This window comes from Petaurus breviceps, unplaced genomic scaffold (genome assembly GCF_028583685.1).
Source record: "Petaurus breviceps papuanus isolate PSGF00001 unplaced genomic scaffold, PetGlider_PUasm1.0 90752, whole genome shotgun sequence".
NCBI classification, from domain to species: Eukaryota; Metazoa; Chordata; class Mammalia; order Diprotodontia; family Petauridae; genus Petaurus; species Petaurus breviceps.
In genome coordinates this window covers 334,012-358,622 of record NW_027187336.1, presented here as the reverse complement: position 1 = coordinate 358,622, position 24,611 = coordinate 334,012, and the positions used below count along the sequence as shown (strand labels likewise).

At 40.8% G+C, this 24,611-nt stretch overlaps 2 protein-coding genes across 3 annotated transcripts in view; one reads left to right on the top strand and one right to left on the bottom strand.

Annotated features, from left to right (window-relative positions):
- Positions 1-15,939, bottom strand: part of CUNH2orf76 (chromosome unknown C2orf76 homolog) — a 111,204-nt gene extending 95,265 nt beyond the window's left edge. For both annotated transcript variants that reach the window (XM_069067764.1, XM_069067763.1), the window contains exon 1: positions 15,803-15,939. The gene's annotated coding sequence lies outside the window, so the exon portion shown is untranslated. The remainder of the gene's footprint in view (positions 1-15,802) is intronic.
- A 150-nt stretch (positions 15,940-16,089) lies between these two features.
- DBI (diazepam binding inhibitor, acyl-CoA binding protein) lies at positions 16,090-20,249 on the top strand. The gene is made up of 4 exons (XM_069067765.1): positions 16,090-16,229; positions 17,847-17,964; positions 18,601-18,663; positions 19,936-20,249. The coding sequence occupies exons 1-4, from the start codon at positions 16,221-16,223 to the stop codon at positions 20,007-20,009; spliced, it is 264 nt and encodes an 87-aa protein (XP_068923866.1). The 5' UTR covers positions 16,090-16,220; the 3' UTR covers positions 20,010-20,249.
- The last annotated feature ends 4,362 nt before the right edge of the window (positions 20,250-24,611 follow it).

Below are 24,611 nucleotides of genomic sequence, written 5' to 3'. Positions count from 1 at the left end.
GCATGTATACTGGCAGACTTGATTGATGAGCTAGAGAATTTTTTAAACTGCTCTTTCTCTCTCCTTTTTATTTTATTACATGGGCTAACTCAAGCTGAAGGAGCAGGGACTGTAGAATGGATATATTCCAAAACAAAGGTAAAATAAAAAGAAAATTTGTTTTAATCAAAATTATTTTAAAATACAAAAAATAAAGCCCTATGGCAGATGAGCAAGAACTCAGATTTTAAAAAGCCACTCCTAAAATAATTCAATCGGTAACATGCAGTTTCATCATCAATTAGTATTAAGGATTTAATTAAAACTTTCCTCCACTCAAATCCTACTCTTATATTTCATGGTGACATGCAAGTGATCCTGGGTTTTTAAATGCCACATACCAGTGTGGAGTACAAATTATGGCAAGCCCTATTAAGCTATACTGTCTTTGAATTCTGCATGGTGTCAATTCAGGACCAATCTAGGTAAATTCAGAAGGTTGGTCACCAGGTGATATGTTTTTGGCTAGAGTAATTCATGAAACTGTCTACTCCAATAAAGAGGGACAGTCATCTATTCTGGGGGGAAAGTATCCCACCAATGAAATAGTTGAGCTTATAACATAATGAAGTTTTACCTATAGGGGACACTAAAATTCACTCACATGGCATTGCTTCCTCACTTTCTCTTGACTGTTCTTTTCATTTTACAGTCATGCAACACTATAATTAGAAAATTGATAATAGAAACTTTGTTTCTGAGAAAAATCCGGGATCATTAAAGGGAGCTCTGCAACTTCCTGGAGACGATCTAGCCTGTTCTCCACATGCTTAATTCTGGCCCAAATTGTTGTCCATTTGTACCATCAATCCCAGAAAGACATGATGAACAGTGGATCTTCACTTGTGCTGAATGTAAAGGTGTGGACCAATGTGAAATACTGCTTGCAAAAGCCTACCTGTTTCTAATAACCTCATTAACGATGCTCTAAATATTATAAAACTGTGATAAAAATTTTATGTAGATTGGAAAGTAAGCAAATAAGGTATAGTTGTCAATATTCTTCCAACTTTTGTCTCTCTCTGTTTAATAGGCAGTTAGGTGGTGAAGTGGATAGTGTCAAGTAAGGAGTCAGGAAGACCCAAGTTCAAATCCAAGCTCAGTTACTTACTAGCTTTTTGAACCTGGGCAAATCACTTAATCTCTGTTTGCCTCTGTTTTCCTCATCTGTAAAGCAGAGGTAATAACAGCACCCACCTCCCAGGGTGGTTGTGGGGTTCAAATGAGATAACTTTAAAACATGCAACACCATGCCTGGAACACAGTAAATCTATATTAACTATTAATAAGGTTCCAAAATTTTTTTTCTTCCAAATGCTTTTGGAATTTTCCTCTCCTCCAGATACCTTGTGAGTCAATCTTTCAATGCTCTCATAACTGTTACATCCAGCACAGGTCTCCTTTATGTACACTAGATCTAATCCTAAATTTTCCTCATCTTTGTTTTTTTTTTTGTGACATTTTTTAGCTCTTCTATATTCCTATTCAGAATTGTGATGCTAAAATTTTAGGATTACAGATCTAAAACTGGAAAGGTTCTCAGAAATCATCTAGTCTCTCTTGGGCTTAAGTCTTTCCAGGTTTTTCTGAAATCATCCTGTCATTTCTTATAGAACAATAATATTCCATCAATAATCATATACCACAAATTTGTTTAGCCATTCCCCAATTGATGGTCATCCCTTCAACTGCCAGTTCTTAGCTGCTATAAATATTTTTGTATAAATAGGTCCTTTCTCCTATTTTTTGTATGTCTTTGGGATATAGGCCTAGTAGTGGTATTGCTGGACCAAAGGGTATGCACAGTTTTATAGTCCTTTAGTCATGGTTCCAAATTGCTCTCCAGAACGGCTGACTCCTGGTTAATTTTAAAGGAGAAAGGTAGCCCCAATCTTACATCCCTCAGCTTGGCTCCTTCCTCCCAAATGCTGGTTACGTGAAAGATTATAAAAAATAAAAGATGAAAAATTTCAAGAAAATGTTGGTTATCTCACAGCCAAAAAACACTTGACCTGGAAAACAGATCGAGAAGAAAAAATTTAATAATCACTGGACTACATGAATGCCATAACCTAGAAAAAACTCTAGACATCATATCTCAAAAAATCTTAAAACAAAATTGCCCAGATGTCCTAGAACCAGAGGGTAAAGTAGAAATAGGAAGAATCCACCAAAAACCTCCTGAAACTCCAAAATTAAAACTCCAAAGAATATCACAGACAAAATCTAGAGCTTCTATATCAAAGCAAAAATACTGCAAGCAGCCAGAAAGAATGAATTCAAGTCAAGATCACACACAATTTAGCAGCCACCACCGTCTAGTAGCAAAGAGTTTGGAATATGATATTCCTGAAGGCAAAGAATATGAACTTACAACCAAGAATAATGTGCCTAGGAAAACTGAGTATAATGCTACAATGGAAAAAATGAACCCTTAATGAAACAGAGGATTTATAAGAATTTTTAAGAAAAATACCAGGGCTTCAGAGAATTCTAAAGTTTGAGCACAGAAGTGAACAGAAACATAAAGAGGTAAACATAAATAAACAAGATACCCAACACTTTCCCATCTCCCTAAGCCTCCTCTCCTCTCTGAAAGCAAATCTTGACTGATTTAAAACAAAATTTTTTTTTAAATCCAGATCACAAAAGGTTAAAAAACCTCATAGCATCTGACCAGTGCTTTGAAGAAACCTAAAAATTCTTCCAGGCAGGGTTGTGATTGTATTTAAAACATCAAGTGAAAACCATTTATACCAAGGTGCATGAGTTAAAATGAGATAAAATGTTACACACAAGTGCACAGCTAGCAATAAAGTCTAACTAAAACGAATGCATGAGGGGGAGTTATAAATATGACTGCAAAAGTAAATGGAACACATTATAAAAGACTTTAATATCAAGCTAATTTCACATTTTATTCTAAAAATAACTGGGAGTCACTCAAGAGTTTAGAAGAGTGTACTGACATGGCCAGATGTGGTCCAGAAATGTAAGTTGATAGCTGTATGGTAGATGAGTTAGAAAGTAAAGATTCTGGAGGTAAGCAGATCAATTAGGAGGCTATTACAACAATCCAGACAAAAGGTGAGAAGGGCCTGAGACGAGAAATAGTGGAAAAAGATAGAGAAGCAAGATTATCAAGGCTTAGTCATTTATTAGATACAAAGGTTGAAAAAGAGGAAAGAGTTAAGGATGATTCTAATGTTATACATTTAAATGACTAGAAAGGTTGCAGGGCCAAAAAAATGGGGAAGTCTGAAGAAAGAATGACTTTTGGGAGGAAATATAAATTCTATTTGGGTCAAACCTCACACATTTGCAGTTCCAAGGCCCCTCAACAAGCATTTAATCTACTGTGAAATTGAAATGCCTATGAGATATCCAGCAGAGATATCTAGCTGGAAGTTAGTAATGCAAGACTGAATGAAGTTCAGGCAAAAGATTAGGGCTGTCTATATAACTCTGGAAGTCATCTACATAAAGATGTCATTTGTATCATATTATGTATTTACAAATGGGTCATATGTACCTTCACAAGGTCATAGAGCTGGAGCTAGAGAGGACCTCATAGGTCATCTAGTCTAACACCTCTTCATTTATATGAGAAGACTGAGACCCAATGAATTTAAATGACTTGCCCAACATCACAGTCATGGCAGAGCTTGGAGTTGAACTCTGGCTCCAAGTTTCTTTTTCCTCCCCCTATACCAAGCTGCCTCACCCACCAAACAAGATCTTGAATCCTAGATTCTCAAATTTAAAACTGGTTACTAGATCATAAATTGATTAAGTCAGGAACCATGTCTTCATTTTCTATCTCCCTCAGCACTTAGCACATTTTAGATATAACAAACACCTAATAGCTGCTGGATGTTGACAAACTTCAATTATCACACAACATTGTGATAGTAATGCCCCCTTCATGGCTGACTAGTGTGTACAAAATTATTTGCTACTATATAAAAGGCATCAAGACTGCTGTGCTTTCTTTTGTTTAAACCTTTCCTAAGCAGCTACTTTACAGTATCTGTGGTGTACCAGAAAGCCAGATGTAACTTCAGAGGTCCTGAGTCCAAGTCATATTCCTATTAATATATGTGAAATTGGCAGGCAGAGTCAAGATGGTGGAGTAGAAACAGGACTTCCGCAGGGCTCTGGCTTCCACTTCCTCCAATTCATGTAAAAGGTGACTCTGAACAAACTTTGGAGCCACAGAACCCACAAAATGACACAGAGAAGCTAACCTCCTGCTGAGGACAGCCCAAAGGCCGGCAGGAAGCAGCCAGCACAGTGCTGCTCTGGGAGCCGACCCCCGCCCCACTCAAGCCGGAGGTCTTAGCCTCAGGGCAGCCACAGCCCTGGAGGGACTTCAAATCACCAGCAGCTGTGGCGATTTCCAGAATTATCAATACACAGATGTTAAGAACATAGTGAGAGGTTAGTGCAGTGTGGATTTTGGGATCCAGTAGTTTGGGAGTGCAGTCCGGCCTTTATACCCTGGAGGGAGAAGCTGCTGCCATGTGGCAGCTTCAGCTCCTGTCCTGGAGACTGTAGGGGGACCAAGCAACCAGTCTGAGGGGTATTCACTCTTGCTTTAACCTGCTTGGATCTGGATTGCTATCTAGGGTGGAGGTCCTGGGGTGTGCGACCAGCTTGCCAGAGCATGTGGAGGCTTCAGAGAGGGCACCCAACTAACACCTTCAGCAGCTGAGAAGACCCCAGTGTTTGGGACAAAGCTCCCCTGTCTGATAGTAGAGTCCTACTGTGGCAAAAAGCCCAAAAGTCAAGTAATTGAGTGGCAACATGAGCAAACAAGGGAAGCAAAGCAAGCAGAGCACCCCAACTTTACACTCCTATTTTGGGGACAGAAAGGATCAAAGCATGGAACAGGAGGCAGACAATGAAGTCAGAACTCCTGCACCAAAAGCTTCCAAGAAAAATACGAGCTGGTTACAGGCCATAGAGGACCTTAAGAAGGATTTTGAAAACCAAATAAGAGAAATAGAGGAAAAATTGGGAAAAGAAATGAGAACAATGCAATAAAATTATGAAATAAGAGTCAACAACCTGACTGAAGAAAACAACACCTTAAAAAATAGACTAACTCAGATGGCAAAAGAGGCTCAAAAAGGCAATGAGGAGAAGAATGCCTTAAAAAGCCAAATTTGCCAGATGGAAAAAGAATCTCAAAAGTTCACTGAAGAGAATCATTCCTTCAGAATTAGATTGGAGAAAATGGAAGCTAGTGACTTTATGAGAAATCAAGATACTATTTAACAGATCCAAACAAATGAAAAAATAGAAGGCAATGTGAAATATCTCACTGGGACAACCAATGACCTGGAAAATAGATCCAGGAGAGATAATTTAAAAATTATTGGACTCCTTGAAAGCCATGATCAAAAAAAGAACCTAGAAATCATCCTTCAAGAAATTCACAAGGAAAAGTACCCTGATGTTTTAGAACCAGAGGACAAAATAGAGGTTGAAAGAATCCACCAATCACCTCCTGGAAAAGATCCCAAAAAGAAAACTCCTAGGAATATTATAGCCAGGTTCCAGAATTCCCAGATCAAGGAAAAAAATATTACAAGCAGCCAGGAAGAAACAATTTGAATATTGTGGAAACACAATCAGAATAACACAGGATCTGGCAGCTTCTACATTGAGGGATTGAAAGGTTTGGAATATGATATTCCGGAGGTCAAGGGAGCTGGGATTAAAACCTAGAATCACCTACTCAGCAAAACTGAGTATCATGTTTCAGGGGAAAATATGGATATTCAGTGGAATAGAGGACTTTCAAGCATTCTTGATGAAAAAACCAGAGCTGAATAGAAAATCTGACATTCAGATACAAGAAGCAAGAGAAGCATGAGAAGGTAAACAGCGAAAAGAAATCATAAGGAACTTATCAAAGTTGAACTATTTACAACCCTACATGGAAAAATGATAATTGTAACTTATGAAACTTTTCTCAGTATAAGAATAGTTGAAGGCAATAGAAATATGTGTGTGTGTGTGTGTGTGTATATATATATGTGTGTGTATGTATATATATACACACACATACATACACACATACATATGTTTACATCAGAGGGTATATGGGCATATGAATACATATGTGAATATGTGTATATATGTGTGCAGGTATACACAGATAGAGGGCACAGGACCAATTTAATAGGAAGGGATGATACTTAAAAGGTGAAATTAAGAGGTGAGAGAGGAATATAATGAGAGGAGATGGGGAGAGATAGAATGAGGTAAACTATCTCATATAGAAGAAGCAAGGGAAAACTGTTACAATAGAGGGGAAGAACAGGAAGGTAAAAGAAAATGGGTCAACCTTATTCTCATTGAATTTGGCTTAGGGAGGGAATGACATACACACTAAATAGGGTATCTCACCCTTCAGGTGTAGCAGCAAGCACCCCAGCGTCCCCAGGGTGGCTGCTCACACAGGTTCTTAGATCTGCTTTGATAAAGGAAAGCAACTCAAAATGGGTTAACAAGCTTACTTTAATCAGTGAAACATGTATCGTTTACCTAGTTCAGGGGAAAGAGGTCAGCACCCCGAACTTCAGAATATATAGACAGAATTATCAAGACAGAAACAGATCAAGTAGACAGATTTCAAACTGTCCAACCATTACATCCATACCCAATCAACATCTGGGTTTCAAAGCCGGGGCGCTCTGGACAACAGCTTCCCAGAATCCAGATCAAATCGCAGAATACTTCTCAAAGTGAGCCCCAAAACAAAGCCCCACATCAAGGCTTATACAGCCTTCTTCTGGCTCAGAGAATGTAACAACCCTTTGGACCCACTGGCTGTATCAGCAATGCCATATTCACAATGCCTATAGAGATGACAAATATGCTGATATAATTATCCATCACAAAATACGTCAGGTTTGCCATATGGGGAAATAAACTAGAAAATTTATTAAGATACCAAAAGACTGAGTCCCAAAACCAGAAAGTGAAAGCCAGCAGAGTAGTTATGATATTGGCACAGGTAGATAAAGTAGAAAGCACCCACATTCTCAAGCCTTTAAAACAGAACAGGCTACCTCAGGCAAAGGTCCTCCTCTCCCCACTCACAGCAACCACCCAGCGTCCTGGAAGCACGCTCCCAGCAGCTCCGGCCCCTGGCAGTGCTCAGCAGGAGTCCTTAGCAGAAAGTCCTGCTCCCAGCAGCTCCGGCCCCTGGCAGTGCTCAGCAGGAGTCCTAACTCAAAAAAAAAAAAAAAAAAGGGCAACCGCAACCACAACCGCTGCCAACCATAGGACCGTTAGCTCGGCTTTCACTTTTTCTCGCTTTCCGCTTTCTCTTGCTCTGCTATGTCAGCACGTCCATGGGGCATGGAAGATCTTTAAATCCCATAACCCTTACACTGGCCAATCAAAAAGTATCTACTGAAAAACAAGCCTACTACCCTGTCCCGTCCAGCGGGACCAAGTTATTCGTGGGGTTGAGGAGGACCCAGCCTGCAAAGGAATGGGTGGGAAAGAAAGAGTGAGACCAAGCGAGTTTTTGTCAAGGTCTGATTTTATTATGCTAAAGCAAAGCATATATACTCTTGGGGGATGAGGAAGTAAAGAAAGGGGGGAGTGAGAGGGGTTTCCATGGGTAACAACTGAAACTTCTATAGTTGTAGCAACTTGTTCAGCAGTTGTAGCAACGAAACTTCTGCGGTTAGAACATCAGGTATTTTTCACGGCCGGCTGATTCTCAGGACAGGGTATTCGGGGGTGTGGCTTTCTTACGGGGGGATGGGCACTTGGCCCTAAGGCCTTCGCTCCCAACACTACCCCAGGCTCCAGGTGCACTTTAGCCTAGGGGCAGGGAAGATCTTTAAATTTACATTCCCATTACAACAGGTGAGTAGGGGGGAAGGAGATGAGAGGGGGGATGTTAGGGAGGGCAGGCTGGGGGGGAGGGAGGTTGGAAGCACCCACTTTTGAAAAGGGACAGGATCAAAGTAGAGAATAGAACAAGTGGGAGGTAGGATAGGAGGGAGGGAAAATACAGTCAGTCTTTTACAATATATCCACTATGGAAATGTTTTGCATTTACATATGTAAATGTAAATGTAAATCTACACATGTACAACCTATATTGAATTGCTTATCTTTCCAGTAAGGGTGGGTGACAAGGGAGAAAGGGAATAATCTGGAATTCAAGGTTTTAAAATAAAATGTTTAATATATATATATGTATATATACTATTATTACTATTATTTTCCATGTAACTGGGCAATAAGATATACAGGCACTGAGGCATAGAGATACACCGTGCCATACTAGAAAGTCAGAGTGGGTATGGGAGAAGATACGGGAGAGAGCAGATTGAAGGAGGAGATATCCAGTGGGATCGCTATTTTGGGGTGGTGGGTAGAGGAAAAACGGGGAGAAAATTTGTAACTCAAAATCTTGTGGAAATGAATGATGTAAACTAGAAGTTAATAAAACATTTGATAAAATATATATATATGTGAAATTGACCAAGTCACTTCATTCCTTTGGGGTTCAATTACTCCTCTTCTAAAATAAGGAAATTGGAATTATCTCTAAGGTCCCTTCCAACCAATTTGGTGGGCTTTAGAACACCGAATTTTGAGGAAGGATGGAAAGAGTAAAACCTGAGTTCAAATCCTGCCTCAGATATTTATTGTATTACATAAACCTGGGTAAGCTTAACCTCTAAACTTCAGCTTCCTTATCACTTCCCTGCCATCTCTACATCATTGGGCAGGTATTCTGGCCATCATCCTTATCTCCCTCCCACTAGAAGTATGGACTCTGTCCCTAAGCCACTAGGCTCCAACAGATAAGGTTTCAAAATGCTTTACTTAAAAATAGACCTCTATGGCGCTTTCTGGTTATCTCCACACATTGCAGGTATCACCTCTTCCCTCTTTCCAGCTGCTCTTCATGTGTCATGCTCCCCCATGAGAGGACACTGTTCTTGTTTGTTTGTATTTGCATACCCAGCACTTAGCAGTGTTTGGTACACAATAAGTAGAATTTAACTTTTGTGACTTCAAGTATCCCTATGATTTTAGTAACCTCGTTTTCACTCTTGGGTTGGCAACCCCACACATTTGCAACTACACACAATAGAGGAAAAAAATAAGAGGCACAATATGCACAAATTAATATCTCCAAAAAAGTAGGAAAGTATTCATAAAAGTGTTTGTGAATCTGCTCCAGAAAGTGCTAGAGTAACCTCTCAAGTGCATGATGAAGGAACTCTAAAAATGGAAAAGGGGCTTAAGTTTGTGGGTAAACGAGATGATGGTCCCCTCTGTTTTCTCACAGGATATAGCTGCCGCAGCCTCTCCTCTTTATGGCTACTATATTAGGAAAAGTGCATATTATGAGAATTGATATTTTGTTATATAGAATTATATGCAGAAAAGTATTTTAAGCAATTTCTAATGAAAGATTACAGTTTTTGGCCATCTCAAGAACCTAACCCGCTATTTCCCATTGGTTCAATGTATTAACATCTGCATTTTTTAACTTTCCCAAGGTTTTCTAGGAATGGTTACCCCCTCAAAAGTTGAGGATTGACTGTACTTAGTAAATGCTCACTCTGTCCATTTATTTATCTACCTCTGTAAAATGAGGATAATAGCACTTAACTCACAGGATTGCTATGAAAATGAAATGTACAGACAAAACACTGCAAACTTTAAAGAGATCTATAAATGTTAGGTAATATTAGACCTAAGAAAAGGTAAAACTCTGAGAAAAGCTGGGAAGACTGATTCTGGCTAGTCAGAGGCCTTTTTTTAGTTACTTCCTTGTTCTGGATTCCTCTGGATAGCTGAGTCATGGTACTATTTAAACAGGGGAAGAAATCATCAAGCAATTTTTACTATTGTGATTTTTAGGCAAGTCAACATTGTTTGCAAAAGCAACCTAAAGATCTAGCACAATGTATTACAGGATGTAATCACAACTAGTCCAATCCAGTACCAGAATGGGCTATCTATCATTGGGTCTCTTCAGAGACTGGATACTTACTTAGCTATGTGACCACAAGACTAACCCTTTCTGAGTCTTTTTCTCATCTGTAAAATGAGAATAACATTTCCACTGTATGCCTCACAGAGAATCTATGAAGAAAATACTTCACAAATTTTAATCATTACATAAATGAGATCATTGCTACTTTAGAAGATATCCATGTCTAAAATATGGGGTCACCAAATAATCTCCAATGTATCTGAAAATTCTAAGATTCCTCGATCCCAAAGATCTACATCTATAATTGACTAATGGAGTATAAGAAGCTAAATGATGAGGAGAATGCATTTTCCAAAACACCCATCTTTCTGCCTAGAAACAGCAGGACTACAGCCAACCATTTTATCAGGAATATTCAATACAATTGGTTTCCTTTGAAATCCTACATATTTTATTCATTTAAAAATGCTATTCTGAGGCGAGGTAAATTGGCTACATCAGACTGGCAATGGAGTCTATGACACACAGAAAAAAGGTTAAGAATCAGCTACTACATATAACTAAGGAGAAACACCTATTGAAAGCACTGATTTCTTTGTTTTGGCCCAGTCTATGATTTCATTGATGTAGGAAGCTTCTGATGAGAAAACTCCCTGTCTACCCAATCAGCCTGGCAGCATTAAAACTTACAGATTTAGGGAGCTACCTAGTGACTTCCCCAGGGACATAGAGACAATGTGCCAGAGGCAGAACTTGAATCCAGGTCTTTTGGCTCTATGGCTGCTTCACTAAAACACTAATTTCTAGAACAGACCAGGAACATATTCCAAGGGGTTACCCATTAACTCAAAGTACTATTATGAAATTCCAAGCACATACACACCCCCCTACCATACATTACACAGATTCTTTTTTTTCCCCTCTGGGAAATTATCTTTCAATCAAACCTATTCTAATAAGGTATTTCTATTTCAAAAAAGAGGAGTCAGTGGTTTAGTATGGAGTACAGCCTAAAGAGACACAAAAGCTAAGCATCAGCCCCAAATCTGTGCTATTCACCACTGTCAATATGAACTCAAAATCTAAGTAAACACGACAAAACATGTAGGAAATTCACAATAAAATTTTATTATGCTGTAACAAATAATTTCAGAGAACCTCGTAAGACTTACGTGAACTGTTATACAACAAAATGAATAGAACCAGGGAGACAATTTCTACAATGACCATTACACCATAAAGGAAAACAACTTTGAAAAACTTAAAAACTATGACCAATGCAATGATCAATCATCAAACCAGAAAATTTATGATGAATCATATCTCTTTAGCAGAGACTGACAAAGTAGTAGTATGGAATAAAACGTACATTTTCAGACACAGCCAAAGAGTGGATAATTTGCTTAACTACATGTGTTTGTCACAAGTTATAAACACTTACTGGAAGGAGGGGAAAGGGACAGGAAATGAGAGTGATGCCAAAAACAAAAACTTTTTAGTAGAATTGTTATCACATTAAGGGTACAAAGGGTAGTTTAAAAAAAAAAAGGCAATGAAGCCAAGTGGTATAAGACAATGATGTGGTGAGAAGCACTATGCTATCTTAGAAAAACACCTGGATTTATAGTTACAAGACCTGAGTTAAAATTCCACCTCTGCAACTTACTACCTAGGCTGCTAGATGGCACAACAGGTAAGAGTGCTAGGTCTGAAGACTAGAGTTCAAATGCAGTTGTGTGACGGTGGACAAGTTATCTTAGCTATATCTACCTCAGTTTTCACATCTCTTAAATGGGATAAAATAGCACCTACCTCACAAGGGTGTTTCGCACACAAACCAAAACATTTGTAAAGCTCTTTGCAAACCTTAAAGCAATATATAAAAGCTAACATTATCACCTGGGCCTTAGCCAAATCACTTGACCTTTCAGGACCTCTGTTCTTTATGAGTAGGACTGAATGACTTTTGAGGTCCCTTCCAGCTCTAAATCTAAGACCATATCTGGGGAAGAACGGTCAGAATCAGAAAAGGCAGTATAGTCTCACAGAGGAAAAAATACCGCCCAATCAGCATCTTAGATATTGAGCTAGGAAGGCACCTTAAGAGATCACCTAATCCTAATCCATTCCAAATTTTATAGGTGAAGAAACTAAGGCCTAAGGGTATATAAGTAATCAATGAAAAGTAGAGCCAGTATTTGAACCTAGGTTCTTTTACTTTAACCCAGTAAACTTGCCACTATAGCCCACTAAATGTTGAGTGAGTCACAACTTTTCTGAACTTTAATTTCTTCATCTGAAAATAGTAATAATAAAACTTCCCTACCTAACTCACCTAGTTGTAATGAACAAAGACATTTTAGTCTAGATCAAAATTAATGTATTTCTACTTGAGATAATTTTAGAAGTTGAAGGAACTTGAGCTATCCTAGCAGTCTAATTCCCTCATTTTTACAGATAAGGAAAGTAAGGCTCAGATAGACTAGTCACCCAATGTCTCTGACATAAATGTCTTCATCCAGAGGGGAAAGTGTAACATGAAAAGAGAAAGGCTGATAAATGTCCCTAAGCACAGGCCTTGCCTCCAAAGGAATTCTACAACCCACCAATGTTTAACCTAATTTGATCTACTTGTGATAGAAGTATTAAAAAATGACTAGAATTTGCTTCCCCTAGGATAGAACATCCAGTTCCCTTGACCTACCTCAGGATAAAAAGTCTTCAGCACTGTATCTTCAGACATTCACAACACTTCAGTGGTAGGTGGCCCAAGAAGCACTTTCATGTTCCATTGGTTACTAGAATTCAGCTAAGCAAGGTAAGTATAACCAACGCCACTGACCTGGGGGGGGGAGGGGCGTGTAAGGGAGAGGCTGCATCCATCTTGCACCCTTCCTGTACAAATGGCCTTGTCTGCTAAATTGGTTTGCATATTATCAATTAATGCTGTGGTGCATTAAGTATATCCATGTCCCTATTCCTTGACATCTCAAATCAAAAACAGTCACATAGCTAGTTAAGATGGTAGCAGAAGTAAGGTCTACTTACAGGTCTACTGCTAAGTCCAAAGTTCTTTTCTAGTCTATCAAATGCCTTATATGGCAGTAAAATAGAAATGTTTAAAGCATTCCCCTACTGCAGATTTAAAAGGCTATTAGATTTAACTGGGAAGGAATATTGTGTAAAGAAAATGTATTTGAAATCTGCTTCAGAAAATGTTAGGTCCAGATTTTTACAAGATTTTTACTTATATGGATTGAGCTCATTAATTTGGCTGTTTTTCCCAATTATATAAATTCCAACTGAGTGTCTATTATGTACAACTACCAACTACATCCTCCCACAAGTTTGCCCCACATACTCCTTTAGACTTTCCTCACTCCAATCATCAGGTTACCAATGCAATACTTGGGTTGTCAACCTCTTACCCCTCACTCTCTTCAAGTAGCCAGTACATTTTCTTTTTGATTATACACTTCCCTAAACACATACATTACTCCTATTGTTCCAAGTTCCTCATTTGTTCTATCTCTAAGTCCATTCACACCTACTACTTAAATTTCTATTGTCCTGTTACACATTTCTAATTCCTCAGAGGCTATCGTGTTCCATTCCTAAAAATACTGGTACTAAAGAGATGAATCTTTTATTTCTGCGGAAAGTCTGGGGTCATTACCGGAGCTAGGTCATTTCCTGAAGACAATCCAAACTATTCTGTTCTTACTCTGAGGGGAAAAAAACCTTTATTAAAGCCAAAAAAAAAGGTGACTAAGGGAACATGAACAATTACCAACCTATGCGCCTACTTTACAACTAAATAATGTATAAGACTCAACTCCACATGTATAAAGGACATAGTGGACCACATCCTTACTATCAGAGGTAATACTATGTACAGTGCTCTGCAGACTTTAAAGAACCATATAAATGCTATTATCTAGAGTTAACTAAAAATGTAGAAAATGCAAGATCCTAATGTGCTTAGTTTTTTCATTACAAATAAGTTAATGTGCATACATAAATTCAATAAAACAGTATGCTACTTTCAACAGAATAAAAGACTTTTTAAAGCATCCTGATGAAAAGAGCAGAGCTAAGCAGGAATTCTGAAATCAAGTTTTCCTGATAGTCTTTACTTGTTTCTATTTTCCTCTATTTGTATAAAATTCTTGGCTCCTATCACCTAATCAATAGCTTAGCTGGTGTTAGGAAAACTAACGTTGATATTCAATTGTTTCCACAGGCAACCATGACACATCTGCTCTGATTCAAGCTGACTGTTTTAAAGAAATCCTAGACTATTTTCTAACTAGTTTCTTAAAGGTATTGCTCGATTTAAAGTTTTCTTTTTATTCTGAACTTTAAAAAATGTGTTCCTATAATGTAAAGCACAACATGAAGAGGATTTTAAAAAACCATAAATCTTTATTCCATGCCGTTTTCTTTAAAGTCTGTAATAAATTCAACATGTTATACTTCCAAAGCAATTATGCTTGTTTTGTGCTTCTGTTCTCATTTTTAAAAAATGTCTAAATGGCCCTTTAAAATTTCTTTTCTTTGGAATCACTGTAACAATCCCCCCCTCCTTCCCCGTAACATCCCTATCCCAAATAAAAAGAAAACAAAAAACAAAAAAAATTCACGTGGCAACAATCCAAAAAAATCTCTTCCTGCACTTTGAATCCATGAAGGTACATGATATGATTCGTCATAGTTCTTCTGGAGACATTTAGAGGCATTAGAGAACTTAAGTTTAAGAAAAGTTACCAAGAGGTAGGAGAGGGATGATGAAAGTCACTGGAAGAGTGCTAAATACTGTCCATCTGCTTAAAATGTTGCCAAGGCTAGGTCCCTAAACTAAGAAATGAAATTATTCTTCCTTCTCCTCGCCCAGTCTCCATGGCAGGCCTGAACACCTAACCACGAATCTCAAACATTATTTTTCAGTTCCAAACATCAAACCTCCAAAGCAACTTCATGAACTGGGTTACATGAATTTCATGTAACCCCTTAGTTACAAAATTGTGTTCTTACAGTAACTTACCCCTAAGCACAAATCTGAGCAACTAATTTACGGAAGGAATAGGAATCAAACTAAGAAAAAGCAGAAGCACCGAGTTATCCACCACCCAAGCCAAGAATAAACCATTCACTTAGACACAGCTGTGCCCGCAAAGGACGCAAGCAACATAGGAGGAAATCACGTTTCTACCAAGCATGTAGCTCGGCCCCTCCCCCCCCCCCCCCCCCCGGCACGTGCACAGGCTCCTTCTAGGCCTTAGGGAGCGAGGACTCCTCTTACAGCAGAGGTCCTCTTTTAACGGGTGCCTATCTCGGACATACAGTATTCTCTGCTCAAAGGTAGGGGGGAGGGGGAAGACAGTGAAATGAAAGGGGGAGGGGAGCCGCAAGAACGTTTCCTTTAAGGGGGAGAAGGCTTTAACTCGGGGCCCCCAACACCTGCAACCTTCCCTAAAGGGGAGTATACTGAAGACCCCAGACCCAAATTTTGGCCTGGGCTTCAGTCCTCCCCTTCTCGGGCCCCAGGAAGTAACCCAAGCCTCCAACCAACTCCGGGCCCGTGTGCGGTCAAGCTAAGGACACAGATGAGTTTCCGGCTCCTCTCCGCCACCCCACGGTCCAGAGAGGAGGGACAGGACGGCAGGACGCCTAACATTTAAGTCTCCCAGTTTAGGTCAGCGCCCGCAAGCGACTCCACCACCAACCTCCCCCTAACGGCTCTTTATGGGAGCCTCCCCCCCTCCCCTTCCTTACTGTGCGGAGAGCGCGCCACTTCCACTTCCGCCACCGCCTCCCAGAGTCCAGTTCGGCCCTCCGCCTCCTCCCCCTCTAGCTCTTCCTCCCCCTCCCTTTCTCGCCTAGCCCAACTCCAACCGCAGGCACGCTCCGCTTCCCCAGGCTAGCCAAAAGCCCCGGAGCATGAAGCCAAGGAGAAGGGAGGGGCTCCAAGGGCCGAGGAGGAGGAGTGTCCTTTCTGGGCCAAGATAGGCTACGCCCCCCGGGAAAGCTGGGCCGGGCTCTGATTGGTTGCACTGAAGTCGCCTGAGCTAAGCCAAGCTTGGAGTCTGGCCGGAGACTAAGAGCGGGTTTAACCCATCCTGCTTTCGTTTAGCTTGCAGGAGTTAGGTGGAAGCTCTCTTCCGATCCTCCCCGCCCCGCTCAAGCCGGCAGCATGTCTCAGGTACTAGGCATCCAGCCAGGCTGGAAAGCCGGGCATCGGTGAGGGAACGATGGGAGGGAAGACGGGGCCGCGGTAAAGGGGGCTGACTGTGAGTGAGTGAAGTGCTGGCTGACCAACCCCCCCCACCTACCCCCCACACACACAAGGGCTGCAATTGTACCTAGAACTGCCGCTGCCTTCCTTTCTACTCCCCCCTAGCCATCCTCCCCTTCTCTTCCTGGTTTCTTTAACTTAGAGTTATCCGTTGCCTGTCACCTCCGTTCCTCCCCAGCGGTCAGCGCGAGCTGTTAGTTCCCCCTGGGCAGTGAAGGAACCCTGGGGAAAGGAGGAAGGAGAACCGTGGAACTTTAAGAATTGGAAGAGATCTTAAAAGTATCCAGCCCCTTAATTTTGCCAATGAGGAAACTGAGGACCAGAGAAGGGAAGTGATTTGCCTAGTCAGTCACACAGCAAGTCAAGCGCCTAAAAGCCAGAGTTTCTTTCCATCGTCCCGGGGATCCTGGAGGGCTTAGGGTGGAGAGCAAGGCAGCTGGGAGGAGGGAGAGTTGCAGAGAGGGTCCAAAGGCTGGTTGTAGACCAAGAGGCATCCTGGGGAGCAGAGATCCAGGGCAGTGAGCCAAGGGGCTGGTTGTGCTGGCATGAGTGGAGGGTTTGGTTTTGCCTGAAGGAGACGGAGTGATTGTTGCCTTTTGGGAAACAGATGTCGAAAAGCAGTGGCAGGCAGCCCAGCGAGCCTGTCCTGGGAGAGGGGACGCCCAAGATTTGCGCCTCAGAGCTCACACTCCTCCCGGCCGCAGAGCCCCCTGGGGCAGTAGGACAAAGTTCTTCAGGGGACTTGTCTGTGTGCTTTTTGCCCAGTTGGTGCCGGGCTGAGGGAGGAGCTCTCCAACTGCCCATCTCGGGTGCTGCTGATGGACATCTCCGCCTCCATAATAGCATACTGGCCTCCCGGGCATAGATTCTTCCCCTGGAAACCCCAGGGCCCCGCCCCCGTTCTTACAAATCCAGCACTCTACCATATTGACCATACAGAACCCCCGCCAGGCCAAGGCTGAAAAAAGTTGGATTAACAACTTTTTTTAAAATTAAATTTATGTACTTTTAGTTAGATTAACAACTTCCGAGTGGTTCTTTACCAAGTATAAAGTGTTCCTCAGTTTAGGATCAAGAGCTAGAGGGGCCTTAAAAGGTCACCCTATACAGTCACCTCCTTTTACAGATGGGGAAATTTTGTCCAAAGGATTTGTCCAAGGTCATACATGAAGGTCAACAACAAAACTGGGCTTAAAATTAAGATTCTCAGACTAAATCCAGTGGTCTTTCCACTACATGCCTGTTTTTTTCCCCTGAAAGCTGTTGAAGAGCTAGCATTTATATAGGGCCTTGAAATTTGTAAAACACTTTACAGATATCTCATTTTATCCTCACAACAACCCTGGGAAGTAGGGGCTATTATTTCCATTTCACAGTTGGGGAAATTAAATCAGACTAAGATCAAGTAAACTGTCCAGGCCACACTCTAAATTCATCTTGTGCCTAGGGCATTAGCCTTGAACCTTTCTGAGGGTCTGAAGGTAAGAGAATTAATTTTCTCCTTCCTTTCTTCCTGCCAATTAGGCTGAATTTAACAAAGCTGCAGAAGAAGTCAAAAACCTGAAGTCCAAACCAGATGACCAAGAAATGTTGTTTATCTATAGCCACTACAAACAAGCCACAGTTGGAGATGTAAATACAGGTACTGGTGGATGTAATTGGGCAGCTCTGCATTAATGGAAAGTTGGTTGTTGACAAATAGGGTAATTTTGAATTACTAATAAGACAGCTTAAACTGTGGAGATATTCTTGTTCCTTTCAAAGTAATTGCTGACCCTTATGTTCAGTGTAGTACTTATTAAGAACTCACATTGTGCATTGCTTTTAAACTGAAAGGGGAAAAAGAGATAAAATAATCATCACATTTCTGTAGCGTTATACTTAGAGACTATACTGTTCTCCAAAAACCTAAATCAGTGTCTCTGTGGCAATAGTATAAATTTGGTCAGCCCCAGGAAATGGAAACTTAAAATCCTTAAATTTCCTATATGTATTGTCTACTTGTATGAAATCAGGATTTACTTCAAAGAAACCTTGGAATTAATATTTGGCAAACAATCTTCCTCCCCGTATTGTCAGGTTTGTAAGGGAGGAGTAGTTGAAATCCACTTAAGATTCAGGTGAACTTAAAGCAACTGTTTCTTTTTTATCAAGAAAGTTGCTGGAAATCTTAGCTCAATTCAGTAAGCACTTATTAATTATGTAGTATGTGCCTTTTGGCTCATACTCCTTCCTCAAGTATCTAACTTGCTTTTTTTTTTCCCCACCCTTGTTTAAGATCGTCCAGGAATGATGGACTTCAAAGGCAAGGCTAAGTGGGATGCCTGGAACTCTTTAAAAGGTAATCATCTATTTCTAACTAATTAAATCTTGCATTGTTCATTCCTGAGAGGGAGTTTTCATTAGAGCATTGGCAAAGAAAATGAACTTTGTGGGACTTGACCCTGAACTGCTCAACAAATAAACAGTCACTAACTTCTTGTGATAACTTTCCCCAATGTGATAGAGGGGAGGTGGCTGGGCTAATATCATAATATTGATAATATCAGGGCCTGTGCTAGCCACATGTTGGTATTTCTTCCCACAGAAGAGGTATTCAGGGTAAGAAGGTGAGCTTCCAACTGGTGTGGATACCCTCTTGTAACTACACGAGGCTGCTAGTGGGTCCTAGAGACAAGAGCATCGACAGGGAAGTGTCCCTGCCCCTGTTTAATCATGTGACTACTACAAACCTGGCAAAAGGACTGCTAATTTGGCACTGAGGTGCCTGCTGGCCTTTGTGTTCTGTTGGCTCATTCCAGAATGCTGCCTCTGTCTTCATACAAATGAGAATCCCTTGGAATCAAGAAAGGACTGTAGGGGCGGCCAGGTGGCTCAGCGAGTAAGGGCACCGGCTCTAGTGTCAGGATGACCTGGGGATCAAGTCCGGACTCAGATACTTGGCACCACACCCAGAAATAACCTTGAGCAAGTTACTTAATGCCAATTGCTTAAAAAAGAAAAGAAAAAAGAAAGGACTGTAACGAACCCCTAGAATTTTCAAGTAACTAAAAAATAAAGAATAACCTTCCCTATTATTATTTAAGTAGTTGTTACTCCAGGGGTCCTGCTTCCCTTTGCTACCAGTGTGTGCCCCTCTCCCCCCCCCCCCCCCCCACAGTATCTCCCCTTATCCTTGACTGTTGGATTGGGAAGACAAAGATCTGCCTTGTCCTTCTCTAAGAACTTGCTACTTTTGCCTGAGGGCTTGGACAAGAGCCCACATCACTGAAGGAATAAGCTGCTAGTTTGGTTTCTCTGCTTCCAGCTAAGCCACTCTGGGAGGGGCGAATCCCAAAAGGGTAGCTTGCTTAGCAAGCTAGACTCAGCTGTGGGAACTTTGGGGGTAGGGATGGTGTGGGGGTTAGTCACTGTGACTCACTTATGTTAGATTTTATTGACTATGAGTGAACCTTATCTTCCAGCAAGTTTGAAGACCCACTTAATCAGTCATGCCTGTACTCATTGCTTGCAGTACAAACTGCCATAATGATATGGGAGCAATAGGCGGATAAGTTGTCTTAGTTTTTTTTTTTCCCCAGTACCTGATAAAATCTCTGTTGGTGACTTACAGGGAAATCCAAAGAAGATTCCATGAAAGCTTATATTGCAAAAGTGGAAGAACTTAAAGGAAAATATGGAATATAAAAGAAACTGGATTCAGACATCAGCCATGCACTTGGAAGCCAAACTAAAATAATGCTTTGATTTACTAATCCTGCGATCGAAGTCAAGCCCATGTAAATAATGTGCAGCAGTAAGAGTTGGCATGGCTACTCTAGGCCCATAGGTTACACAGCTGTTGAATGGGAGAGCGATGCAGTTATTAGTCTTGGCTCAGTAGCTTTCTTTTATCTGAAAATCAATAAAGTGCATTTGTTACTTTAAGCCTTATGGGTTGCCTGTAAGTTAAGGGAATTTTACCATCTCTATCCTATATTATATATATATTTCAGCTTATGCCATTCTTTATTAGGGACTAAGGAAAAAATCAAGCTCATTTGTTCAGCAAACATTTGATGATTTAATACATGCAAGGGTCTCTACCAGTGCCTGCCTTTTAAAGTTTATTACCAACTAGTAGGAGAGAGAAAAGTATATTTATTAATAAAAGGCAATATGTGAGAAATCTAATAACTAGGACTTACATAGCACTTTTAAGATTTGCAGAGGACTTTGTTCTTCATGGCAACCCTGCAAAGTGTTATTTTCCAGGTAAGAAAACTGAGGCTGACAGAAGTTAAGTGACTTAACCAGAGTTACACATCTAGTAAGTATCTGAGGCTGAATTTGAATTCAGGTCTTCCAAACTCTAAGTCCAACACTTTTTATCCTCTGAGGTACAAACATATCATGAGAGATGATCAGAGAGAAGAAATTATGTCCAATTAGAGGAGCACAGAAGATCAATTAGGAAACAGTTTAGAGCACTTCGTATGTACTAGGTGCTGGGTTAAGCACCAAGGCAGTAAAGACAAAAGAGAAACAGTCCCAGCCTTCAAGGAGCTTACATTCTAGTGGAGGAGACAATATAAATACATAAGTATAGACAACTTGGAGCATGAAGAAATCACTAATCAATTAATGTAGAAAGTGGCATTTGAGCTGACTTAAGGGAAGTCAGAGATTACAAAAGTTAGAGGTGAGGAGAGAGTGCATTCCAGGCATGCTAGTGCAATGGCTTGGAGATGAAGTGTTCTGTGTGAAGAACAGTAACTAGACCAGTATGGTCTTATCTAAGAGTACTCCAGGAAGAATAATGTGTGAGAACACTGGAAAAGTGGGAAGAGCTTTAAGTGCCAAATGGAGAAAGTTAATGTTTGGTCTTAGAGGCCACTTAGAAAGCCACCGGAGTTTATCTAGCAAGAGGATCACATTCATTTCTGTGCTTTAGGAAAACATCTAGGAGCAGCTAGGTGGCACAATGAATAGAGCACCAGCTCTGGAGTCAGGAGGACCTGAGTTCAAATGTGGCCTCAGACACTTAATACTAGCCATGTGACCTTGGGCAAGTCACTTAACCCCAATTTCCCTGCCTTCCCCCTCCAAAAAAAAGCAAAAAAAAAAAAATAGTCCAGAACCAGGGTGGTGGCTATGTGCTGGGATACTTTGTGAGATATGTGGGGGGAAAAAAGATTTAACAACATTATATGTATAGAGAAAAAGTGAAGATCATACCAAGGCTGCAAGACTGGATAGCTAGAAGGATGATGGTTCCTTAAGCAGTGATAGAAAAATACTCTTATGGGAAAAAATAATGAATTCTAGTCTCAGTGTTTGGCGTTTAAGAGGCCTGCACAACCTGTGGCCCTCTGGCTATAAGTCTAGAGCATTTTTCCTCTGCATTTTGGGGGGCTGCCCAGAATCCTTTGGCTGCAGGTCATACAGGCCTGCTCTAGAATATCCAGTAGGCAATTTGTGATGTAGGACTGGAGCTCAGGAGAGATATAATCAGGGAGTCATCTGAATGGAGCTGGTAATTTGATCCCTTGAAAGCTGATGACATCACTCAAGTGAGTGTAGAGAAAAGAGGGTCCAGGACAGCCTTGGGGTACACCCACAGAGAGGGACATAGATGATAAATGATCAAAGGAGACTGAGGAGCAGTTAGAAGGAAGGGAAAGGAATAAGTGGTTTGAGAATCAGGAAAACTCAGAGAAGAAAGTATACAGGAGGAGGTGGTAGTCTACAGTGCCAAATGCTGCAGAAAAGTTGGGATGAGGCTAAAGAGGCCATTAGATTTGGCAATTTGATTTTTTGTAAGAGCAACTGAGTTAAAAGGTCACAGACCAGATTTTGGGAAGCTTAGTAGAGAGAAGGGGAAACCTTGAGTTGACTTTTTAAGGACTTTGGGAAAGGGAGGGATGCAGAAACAGTGGTATCTAAGGGAGGTTATTTTAAGGATAGGGGAGACTTGGAGTTGTTTGTAGACAGCAGGAAGAATATAGGGAGATAACTGAAGTTTGTAGAAAAAGGAGACATCTGGGAGTAGGAAGTCTGTTGGGCTAGGTAAGAGGGGAATAGGTAAGGGAGCATATAAAAGGGTTGGCCTTAGTGAGAAGGAAGGTTCCCTTTTCATAAGATAGGAGTAAAGGAAGAAGGAAAAGATGTCTGATGGATAGGAGAGGGAGTTCTTTGCCAATAGTCTTGATTCTTTTCATAACAGTATGAGACCAAGTCCTCAATTTGGGGAAGGGAGTTGCATTGAAGTCTTGAATTGAGAAAAGTTTCTAAACAGGCTCAAGTGGGAAGTTGGATAGGAAATCCAATTGGGAAGAATCAAAGGACTGCCTTACAGTGAGGACCCATCGTAGTTTAGATGACAAATTTGCAATGTACGCTTGTCAAGGATGGCTTCCAGAACTTCCCTCTGTTCACTAGTACAGAAATTGGAGCAGAAGAGGTGGATGGTGGGAATGATCCTGAGTTGAGGTTTGGTAAGACACGAGTGTCAGAAAGCAAGGGCGGAGGGTAAAGTAACATTGGACTGATTTACCAAGGAGTCCAAATCAGGAAAAGAAGAATGTAGCCAGAACAAGGCTGATTCCTTGGCAGAATGAAAAGGGGTAGGGGCGGCCAGGTAGCACAGCAAGTAAGAGCAGGGCTCCAGTGTCAGGATCACCTGGGGATCAAACCCGGGCTCAGATACTTAGCATCACACCCAGAAATAACTGGCCATGTAACCTTGAGCAAATTACTTAACCCCGATTGCTTTAAAAAAAAAAAAAGAATGAAAAGGGGTAAAGATTTTTGGTCATGACAACATAAAAGTTTGGGAGGACTAAGGCATATGAAGAGAATGATAGTAATTTTTATTATGAAAGTAGAGTGCCTGCAGGGTGATGGGAAAATGAAGGTTGTGACCATCCCCGTGGGTAGCTGTTCCTTTACTTTTGTGCATTTGTCACGTCATCAAGTCAACGGGCATTTATTAGAGCTTATTATGTTCCAGGAACTGTGCTAACTACATCGGACACAAGGACTTACAGTGGAATGATGGGGGAGATATATAACAGGGAACTGAAAGGGAAATGCAGAGAGAGGGAAGGATGCACTGATGCAGGGGGATGATGGAGAAAGAAGTAAGAAGAGTCAGGAATGGGGCCAGAGCACAATGAAGGCATGAATGCCGCTGGCCTAGGGACCCTTCCTTAAAATGGTTGTTCTGAGAAATGACCAATCAGAGAAAGGGGCCTCAGGTACTATTTTAAATTTAAGTTATTTTTGCATGTGTCTCATTACCCTACCATATAATAACTTTCATTGATATAGTGCTTTAAAGTTTTCAAAGTGCTTTATAAACATGCCATTTGATCTTCACAATAACCCTATGATACGTGGTCTATAACTATTATCATCCCTATGTAAAACAGGTTCAGTGTTTAAGAGACTTGCCCATGATCACATAGCAAATAAATGTGAGAGGCAGGATTTGAACCCACTACCGTAATTCCAGGTCCAGCACAATATCCATATTCCTCAATCTCTCTCTACACCAGACTAAAAACTTCATCTGAGTTATCCAAATTTTATATTTTCTCTCTGAACATGGATGATTAACAAATATTTGATTCTTGAGTTGTATATATCAGTGCTTACCAATAACCCTCCATTTCTAGATAGTGAAAGTCTTTTGTGTACAGAAATCTGAGGAATAACATAGGCATCTACATTGTATAATTTTATGAGTGCCAACTGAGACTTCCAAACTATAATTTCTTTCTTTCCTGGCTATTGCTAATAATGCCTGAAAGCTACTATTTGTATCATTCTTTTGCATTTCATACATTGTCCTGGAAAAAAAAATTCACATCTCCTCAGGGGCTACCCTCAGTCATTAACCCCTCAGTGTGAGTAATTTTATTATTAATTCTCCAACAAGATTGCCAAAGAGGAATAAATTTGGCTGGAGGTAGGGAGGGAGGTAGAACCTGAGTAGGCAAAGATAGAGGCCATCATGAGGGTACTAGCTATCTATGGTAGGGAGGGGAAATTCACGTTAGAGAAGTGGGAGGAGCAAAAAGGAAAGGTAAGAGAACTGAGACTGTACCTAGGTACTTGTAGGGCACGTACTGGAAAACCAACAGGTTTGCCCTCTGATCTGCCCTAAAGCACAGGTAGAGAAGTTAAGCCTTAGGAAAAAAAAAAAAAAGAAGGGACATTTCCTCAAGGGCAAAAGAGAAGGACAGAACTAGGGGAGTTTGAGGATTAAATACCATTGATATTTTACTCTCTCAAAGAAAATGCCAT

Bases quoted from the DNA above. Each gene is read 5' to 3' on its own strand.
- DBI (XM_069067765.1), top strand. The intron at 17,965-18,600 runs GTACTGGTGGAT...CCCTTGTTTAAG, and splicing joins AGTTGGAGATGTAAATACAG to ATCGTCCAGGAATGATGGAC. The intron at 18,664-19,935 runs GTAATCATCTAT...GGTGACTTACAG, and splicing joins TGCCTGGAACTCTTTAAAAG to GGAAATCCAAAGAAGATTCC.